Raw genomic sequence first — 9758 nt, forward strand, 5'->3', positions numbered from 1 at the left:
CCAAAGTATGACATTCCATTATCACATAAAAATCATAGACTTTTTGCATAAATTATGCAAATTAGGTCATCATTTGCATAATTAGTATCTGTTGATGATCTGCCTGCCATAGGTTACATACATTACATGTATGAAAGTAGTATAATGTAAAACACTGTAATCATAGAATTTCCTCATTGAATATGCAAATAAAGTCCTCATTTGCATAATTTGCATTTAATCATGTACATCTCTCTCTTAGCTACGTACACACCAAAAATTATGAAAATATGTTGTTCCTATCTGGACTTTTTGGCTTTTAAACATTTCGCCAGAAAGTGCCCTGCAGTTCCAAAACAAGCTGCTAGGGGGACCAAACTCACACTACTTATTCCTGACAGGAAAACCAATCTGTCACCAAAACATCAAGACCATAGCATGTTCAGGACAAAAGATACAAAACCGAAAGTTCTGCTGCAGTACCAAGGTCATCCACCAGGAGGCCCATATTCGACCTTGACGTTTGTCTTCCTAAGACTAACCAACATACAGAATATTATCATAATCCATAAAGGCGTTCTGAAGTTATGCTGACCACAAAGTTGCGGAAACACAGACAGACAGACACACAGACACACACACACATACATACATACAGACAGACACGCCAAAAACAATACCTCCATTTTTCATGGAGGTAACCAGAGCTGGTCCGGCGTGCAGCCCATTTGCTCCAGTAGGTGATAGCTTTTAATATTGTGGCACTCAGCCAACATGCGCCCGTCGGTGGTTTCTTTGTTTCCCATGATTATGTTTCGTTAAGTTTTCAGATTTTTCCAAAGTGAAGTATAGTTCTAATATTTTTGACAGACTGTTACAACGTATCTAAGTGGTGTCTCCCTAATATAGAAATAATGCGTATCTTTTCCTAATTACTACTAGTTTCATGTTTAAAGTCAAAACATATGATCCAACACAAAGATATCCTCTCACCTAGAGCTTTTGACCCTTCACTCTGGTCTTAAATAGCCTAACCAAGTGAGACTTTGTCACGTGGCTTTTCTGAGGTGTGATTTGTTTATAGGATTCCTTTGACCCAGTGTTGACGTCACACTTAAGAAAAGCCACGTGGCAAAAATCTCACTGGGTCATTTTACTGAGGAAGACCTAAGTGGCTCGTCTAAAGTTCTAGGTGAGGATATGTCTTTGCTTTATTTTTGGATCAAAATGTTTTAACTTTAAACACATGAATATTCACTTCCATGTACAGTATTTCCAGTAACTGATTCAGCTGAAACAGCGGGACTGTCCACCTTACACGTGGTGATGATTGCCGTGGTGCCATCTGTGGTACTATTTGTACTGGGAGTAGTAGCGGGGATTCTGGGATACCGGCGCGGCAGAAAGCGAAAAAGTGACGACTATGAATTAAAACAGTTTGACTTTCATCCAGATATTCTAGGTATATGATATCATGACATACTTGCAGTTTTTCCATTCTGTTATTCGGTACCAATGCGCAAAAACTATTGAGTAAATAGTCATGCTACATGTATGTATTAGAAACAGGAAGCACGTATAAATCAATTAATTAGAAGTTGCGTTGCTAAAAGCTTAACTGACTTCACCAATTCTGTATTTCATTGATACAAATGCATATTTTTGTATTGTATTCAATAAGACAGAAAAATGGGTATATTGATGATGTATACTGTTGTATTACACTGTGAGCCCTATTGGGGACACTCATAATGTTGTTTCACTGCTTTTGTTCCCAGATGCAAAATTAACAGATTTGCGTAAACCACCTCCCCCGCCTGTGCCGGCTCGGCCACAGTTCCTGGAGTACGAGGTAAACCCGACTGATCTGCGACTGAATGAACAGATCGGCAGAGGAGCCTTCGGTATCGCCTTCCTTGCGACTTTAAAGAGAGCTGTTGATGGTCTTCTCACGGAACAAACAGTGGTGGCCAAAACTGTCCGTGGTAAGTCAACGTCAGCTGGTTATTACGATACTCTATCTTCACTAACGCCAGGAGCTTCATTGATTTATTTTGCCACACGTCTTCAAGTCAAGGCGCGAGGATGCTGCCGTCAAACTATTCACACAGATGCTACGAGAAGACCATCCCTTACATGACCTTGTCCCTCTCTCCACATCTACAGCTACCGGTCGTTCATTTAGAAACAAAAACATTATCTATATCCCCCCGCCAGAACAAAAAGACTATTATATTAATAGAACTCTTTCATTCACCAGTCAATCAGACTCTATAACCGGACTGTACAGATAGAGTCTGGCACAAGATAATGGACCTTTGCAAATATCTGGGTTGTACACCTACTGTACTGTTTTTATAGTTGCCGTAAATATATATATTTTTTTATATTTTATCTTGTAAATATCAACGCCATTAAGGCAACATTGTATGTCATGTTTGTTATGTTTGATATCTTAATAAAGAATTGAATTGGATTGAATTGAATTGAATAATGGCTGAAAGCATGGCACATAGCACTTAAGCAGATAAAGTTAATCTTTGATATGATCTGGCCCAAAAGCAAAACAAGCACTCTACCCCCTGAGCAATTGCACCGGTGAAGCTTCAACAATGACAGGTTTTTGTTAAATTTGCAGAGAACGCGAGGGAAGAGGAGATACAGAATTTTATACAAGAGGTCGACACCACCATCACCCTGAGGGGCCACATCAACCTGCTCGGTCTGGTGGGATGTTGCACACTGTCCCACCCTCCCTACCTGGTGACGGAGTACATGCCGTATGGAGACCTTAAGAACTTCCTACTCAAGTGCAGGAAGGTACATGTATACGTAACTTTAATGTAGATATCTTTAAATGTGTTCTTATTCTGCCAGTAATGGTAAAACTATCAAAAAACTGCTGTCTCTATTTTGTTTGATGAATAATCATAATGATGTGTGACTAAAGTTTAAAAAAAAACTACTTGTAAAGTTATCTGCCAAATTTGTAGTTATCAGCCACCCATTTCAACATTTCAACGTGTGTGTATGGCTCGATAGATCTAGAAACTGTTGGCCCATTTTACTTAATGTATTTCATTTTTTTTTGCTTGCTATGCAGCCCTCAAGCAATTATTTGCGATTTCGCAGTTACCAAAAGTTCGTGTCTGAAAATTAAATGTCCCTTTGGTGTTTTTGGTATGTTAACCATTACAATACCTTATGATGAAGCCAAGTTATGTTCATGCTGACTCTTTTCATGTAAATCTACAGTTGAATGAGAGGCTTCAAGACAGCATGTATGACTTCGACGACATGAAGATCTACCAGGTAGCACGGCAGATAGCAAACGGAATGGTAAGCAGACAGTCCACACACAATATAATCATTGAGAACGCACGCATGTATACTGTGTTTATAAGACACAGCCTTGTAAACAGAATGAGCTTATATCATACGCCTAAATGCTCTGAATTCTATCATGAACTGCAAAAGCACATTCTCATCCCATACTACACACTTTATAGGCAAGATTAGCCTCATTGTTTGTTAGCAATAGATGCCAATTACCTTGTACAATTGTTGTGCGATGGCGTTTACATGTTTACTGAGGAAGACCAGCGTGACTGGTCGAAAGCTCTAGTTAACCCTACCTAGACCGGGCTTTTTTGGCGACGCCTCAGGGGCGGAGGCATTTGTGTAAGTACTACGATCGCTTTGAAAGAATTTCAAAAATTGCACGAATGCATTCCCTAGGGAATTGGTTTTGAGGTAGCCTCTGGCCTTGTGGTCATCAGACCAAGCAGAAAAGGCCTATGGCTATGTTACCATGCATGCAAAAGGCGCCTTTTCGGACAAACTGTGGCTTTTTGCACACAGAATATTAATGATTGTCTTTATTGATATTTCAAATATGTTTTCTTCTATCAAGAAAGAACAAATTTTGTTGCTAATAAGAAAGAACAAGGTGCAGCGCATATTCAATCTTATAATGCTTCAAATATGTTTTTAGTTTCAACTATATGATGCTTGTCGTTTTTTTTTATAACTTAACTGTGTGATACATGTGATAGTGATGTTTTTTGTAAGGAATTTATTCACTTGTGTGTTTTCTATTTTGTATGTTTGTGTCAGTCTTGCTTTTTTCTTTTTTTATTTTTCTTTGCTTTCACGATGCTGTTGCATTCAGTGCTTGTTTTTCAACTTTCTTGCGTGAAACACATGAATGCACACCCCAATCCTTCCACGACTAGGTTTCGTGCTGGCCAGTAAATTCCTGCTGTAGTCTGCATCTCAGGGTGGGCATGGTGACGTTAACCTGCGGGTATAAAGAGAGAAAAGAGCATAAACTAGAGTTCCCCGATCTCATACCTTCGCCAAATGATGTTAATCTTTATGACTGACAAATTATAGATTAGATTATTCCCCCCTGATTAAAGAAATAGGAACCTGATTTTCATGAATTATATCATTTTATCATAATCTCAACCAAAAAATTAACAAACAATGCATTCTAGCATTTCCTAATAAATTATGCAAATGAGGTTCTGATTTGAATAAATTATGTTTAATGATATTCACCTCAATTTAACTTTCAAATACCACAAGTATGAAATTCCAGGCAGTTATCATTACATAATTATAACATTTTCTCATTAATTATGCAAATTAGGTCATTATTAACATAATCAATATCTTCCTGGGTTTCTCTCGTTGTCAATTACCAATGTCACAAGCTTTAATTGTCCTATCATGGAATGCAGCTGATTTATAGAATTTCCCCATAAATTATGCAAATTATATCCATATTTGCATAATTGTCACATAATTATATGAAGGATCACGTAAGCTACCTACATACCAAAAATCACGACGATCCGTCAACCGGTTCTTGAGTTATCCCCTTTTGAATATTTTCAAGAATATATCGCTGCAGTTCCAGAGCAAGCAGCTAGGGGGCCTCAACTCACATCACTTCTTCCCCAGCACAAGAGCTACCTACCATCTAAATTTCATCCCCAAAGCATGTCTAGATCATGAGATATCAAAACCGGAAGTTCAGCTGCAGTACCATAACAAGCCGCTAGGGGGTCCAAAATTTAATCATTTTGAGGTCTCATCAAGACCTACCCACCTACCAAGTATCAAGACAATCCATCAAGGCCTTCTCAAGTTATCGTGTTGACAGACACACACACACACACACACACACACACATACACGAACGCCCCTGAAAACATAACCTTCTTGGCGAAGGTAATGAATCTATGCCAACTTTGGCCAGCTATGATTAACTTAAATTAACAAGATTTGGGGTCAAGTTTACACATAAATGTAAATATGCAAAGCATGTGAGTCGATTAATCAAAAGAATGCAATGAAGCGGACACATAAATACACCCTTTTCTGGCAATGAAATTTGTGACATCATGAAGTATACATGTCGTATTAGATTTTCTGCTGCCAGGTAATATATATAATTACATTATGAATACCATGTGTGCCAGACCCTAGCACTTCGGCAAGGAGCTTACCTCCTCGCTTAGGAGAAAGAAAGTGATTTTTTCTGAGCCTCTCGATCGGGCCTCTATATTGCCCAACACGCCCCAGTTTCGGAGCTGGCTTCCTTCTTTAATTTATCTAGAGTATCTATTCTGGGTTCCGGGCGTGTGGTTTCCCCGACTGAATGGAGTATCGTGTCACAGGGGCCTGGCACCCAGGCTACATTGTTTTCCCAGCAATGACATCATAGTAAACATGGTACCGTATTTCAAAACTCACACAGCTTTTAATGAAAGAAGTACTATTTACAGATGCGAACCGTGATTGCTTAACCATCGTGATTATGAACACTATTGCATAAAATAAGGATGGTTAGGCACTCACCTGGTTATTTTCTTCCACTTTTTGATTGTATTCTTGAGTAACTGTTGTGTTTGTCTTCATGTAGAGCTGAAAGAAACAATGTAGAACACGTTAGCTAAGTTTGTTGCATTCTAGGGTTGCATTATTCAGCATAGTTCGTCAGCGTTCAGCGTGACCACGTATGTGAAACTTGGACCTTATTATGTTGGGATGTCAGCAGGTAAACTACATGTATGTACAGTATACGCGGAAATAATATCAAGTTGCAATTGTGTGAATAGTATTAAGTTGTTAAAACCAATATAATGGCGTTGACCTAGAGATGAGTATATGACGTACTGAAACTGCCTTCGTGCACTCAGATGGTCTCCACTGTTCGGAACCCCGAGTCGTTGGCAAGTGCGGGCATAACCCTATATGCCGGCACCGGTGTTAAGTGTAGAACAGTAGGGTATCCCTCACTGTATGTCTGGGGTTTACTGGAAAGACAAGAAAAACCAAACGCCCGGGATTACTGGACAGAAGAGCCTTGACGGAGAGAATTAAGGGTAAGGCCGGAAAACCCTTGCGGAACTTGGCGTCAGGTGGCTCAAACTTTACATAAACCAGCAGCTAAAAACGAGCAGCTATTAAAAAAAATCACTAAAATACTGATCGTCGATACCTGATAAAGACCACCAGTTGGATCTGTAATGAAATAGTGCTAAAATTCTGTAAGCTAAATGGACGGAATAAACCACACAAAGAACAAGATGAGAAAAATCAGCACTGCCCGCCCGCCCAGAGGTATTTCATGCAGGGGTATTTTACGGGCTCAGTTACAGGACGATAATAATTAGAAAGGCCAGCTGGAAAAATCTGGCAAATCAGCAGAGTATATGGCTGGGGCCTTCAAAATGTCCCTAAGCCACTAATTTGAACACTAAGGTTTTGTCGGAAAGGGGAGTCCGAGAATATCAAGTAAGGCCGAAAAACGTGATCCCGGTGGAAGTTGACGTCATGTGGCGCACATTTTTAATGCGTAATAAACTAAAATTCCAACTTCTCTGCACGCGTGCGGTAAACAGCCAACAAGCAACTTTAAACTTTCTATAACTCCGAGTCAGTGATCAACAATGATGTATCGATCAGTCATGATATAACAACACCCAAATTCTGACACCGGAACTTTGAAGACACAACCAAGAACTTAAATTTCTAACATCGATCACACAAATAAAACGTTCAAGTCACGATGACAATGATGGATACTCTGCCCGGCCATCGAATCCGTAAACAATAATTTGTAATTCTTATCGTAAAAGCGAACTCACAAAAAATTCCCAAAACCACTGCGAGTGATACATGTACTAGGAACAAATTAATCAAAAGCTGATAGTCAAGAAAGGGTAAAGCCGATTCTCAGACCAAGCGCCCTCATCCTTGTAACACGCCTCATCGAAGGCGAAAAACTTATTCTAGTTCTCTACTCTGAGGCTCAGTTTCTCTAAGGTTAGTAGAACTGTTCCTCCGCATTTATAGGTCTGAATCTTTGTCGGAAACTGTACGTGATACTAGTAAATAGCGTCACAAATAGTGATGACCCATTTAGAACCACAATAAGGAAATACCCGGGGGCATGACGACAACATAGGGAGATCCAATAAAACCAGAATAACATAGAAAAAGTTGTAGAAATCTCGAAAAAGTCTGCTTGAAAGATACCAAGAATTTCGAACAGAAATAGGGGAAAGTTTACTAAACATACATATACAGAACACAAAGTACATACTAGTCTCGTACACAAAAAAATGGCGACTGTGTACTAGTACAACAACTAACAGACATGTGACACTGCAAAAACACGGCTGTGATTGCAAAATTTAGACTGATACGATTATGGCACATTACAACATTAGGAAGTTTTTAATAGCTTCAACCCGTCCTTCGTAGGTTCCTCTGTACCTCTACGGTAGCCAGGCTTTAGCGCCCGCAAACAGTGTAAAACTATAACAGACAGATTTTAGAAACCAACGAAGTTTTAAGAACTTACCTATTTTGTTCCAAGTAAAAATCCACGCTGACCAAGCCGGCTGCCGCGGCGCGCTTCCCCTGTCTAGTCCGGTGACCATACCAGCGGAGCTCCCCGGTAATTCCTCGGTGCTGCGCCGCCGGCCGGTGGAGAGTCCGTTTTTAATTGGGGTATAACAAAATCAACAAGACTGGCAATGAAAACATACATTGCCATGGCGACGGTGGTTGCTGTTAGGGTTATTGTTTGCATGGCACTGCCATCATTTCATGATTTTGAGGAAGACTTGGTACTTGGACTTTGGTCTAGACAGATACAGTACACTCCTCCCCTGAGCGCATAGTGAACGAGCCCCGGGGTCACAGAAAGTAGGACCATCTGGGGCAGACAGGTCTTCAGGGTTCCAGGTATGTGGGCATAGATGTAGGTCAGAGAAATGCCTGTGGACATTCCGCATGCCTGTGGACATTCCGCATGCCTGTGGACAAAAATGCCTAATAGTATACAATTCCTAGAATTCTTATTATATCTATTTAGAAATAGTAGCAATGTCGCCTGTAGAGCAGAATTAGGTAGATGCTTGGTCCAAATGGGCACAACCTCACACTCCCTTCAAATGGATGCTCTCCTCTTACAGCAAAGCCTTCCAACAAATACCCGTAGACTAACTTTATTGCAACGTGTTAGATCACAATGGATACTCCTCTTTGTGGCATTAGCATTCCGAATCAACATTGTGACCCTGAACATGTTGGGGAAATGCTGAGAAGGACTCTGACTTACAGATATACACATGTCTTCTTCAGTTTACAAGAGAGAAGTCAAACCCTTCAGACATAGTTTTAGACATACATGTAGCTATAATCTTAGACAAATACCTTTCATTTGTAGATTTTAGTTATTTTATATACTGCTCTTCTTTTATGTTTGTAACTGGCAATTAGCCTCCGGGGCCGGGGCATGAACAGGAATGTGAATCAGCATGTGTCTGCTCAGTTGTGAATCTGTTCAATTTCCACAATGTCGCAAGGGTTTCCTGGAATTTCACTTCGAAGGAAAGTGGTCCAGAATGTAGGACATACACTTGAAAGGCATGTGGGAAAGGCATGTGGGTATGATTGTAGGTATGTGAGGAAAGCAGACTGATTGTGGGGCTGGAAAGAGAGATCACTTTGGCTTGGTTTGAGGCAGTCATCACAGGGAGGTACAGATTCGCGGCCTGAGTTCAGAGTTTACAAGCCTGGTAACCAGTCTCAGCGGGTCAGTTTAGAGGTGTTTTCCGACCCCAACAGGGAAACACGCGTACGGCGGTCTGTTTCACCACTACAAGGACTAGTTTTCAGTTCTGTGTGGTTGTCCAAATGGGGACCTTCCGCGTGCTTCTTACGGCCTGGCAATCCTTAGAAGGTAATACAACATCCAATGTATTTATGAATAAAAAGAGCCCTATAGGACACCTGTGTCGATCGTAAAAAGTAAAAATCTTCCTCTGTTGTTGGAACTGTGATAGATTTGTGTGATTTTAATTTTAGGTGAAACGTAAGTCTGTTATAAAGGACTATTAAATGTACAGGAAATAATCTGCCATTGAGAATGATTACCCGGGGAATAATTGTCCTATAACAAAATTGATCTAGTCGAAGGATTTGGTTATGCTTACCTAACGTTAACAACCTATCAATTTGAACATCAATATCTGATGTCCACAAGAAATATTATATTAAACTACATATGAGACCTCACCTATCGAAAATGTACACAACCAATTCTGTAAAAATGTTCTTGGTGTATTTAGAAATAGTAAGCAATGTCGCCTGTAGAGCAGAATTAGGTAGACTTCCTTTAGATACAGATATTTGTATATAGATATACTAGTAGTTAAATTCTGGTTATGCTTGGTCCAAATGGACACAACCTCCCA

At 40.0% G+C, this 9758-nt stretch overlaps 1 protein-coding gene and 1 long non-coding RNA gene across 2 annotated transcripts in view; one reads left to right on the top strand and one right to left on the bottom strand.

Moving 5' to 3' along the window:
* LOC109481784 (tyrosine-protein kinase SRK3-like) overlaps positions 1-9758 on the top strand; it is an 18085-nt gene that overhangs the window by 897 nt on the left and 7430 nt on the right. Inside the window, exons 2-4 of the mRNA XM_019784377.1 lie at positions 1758-1964; positions 2618-2799; positions 3244-3318. Of these exons, the coding sequence (XP_019639936.1) occupies positions 1758-1964; positions 2618-2799; positions 3244-3318 (464 nt within the window). The remainder of the gene's footprint in view (positions 1-1757; positions 1965-2617; positions 2800-3243; positions 3319-9758) is intronic.
* Positions 3650-7992, bottom strand: LOC109486123. The gene is made up of 4 exons (XR_002141174.1): positions 7859-7992; positions 6166-6305; positions 5848-5913; positions 3650-4279 (listed from the first exon to the last, which is right to left on the bottom strand). It is a non-coding gene; the product is annotated as an uncharacterized LOC109486123 (long non-coding RNA).

This window comes from Branchiostoma belcheri, unplaced genomic scaffold (genome assembly GCF_001625305.1).
Source record: "Branchiostoma belcheri isolate BF01 breed outbred unplaced genomic scaffold, Haploidv18h27 scaffold11, whole genome shotgun sequence".
In the NCBI taxonomy this organism is placed as follows: Eukaryota; Metazoa; Chordata; class Leptocardii; order Amphioxiformes; family Branchiostomatidae; genus Branchiostoma; species Branchiostoma belcheri.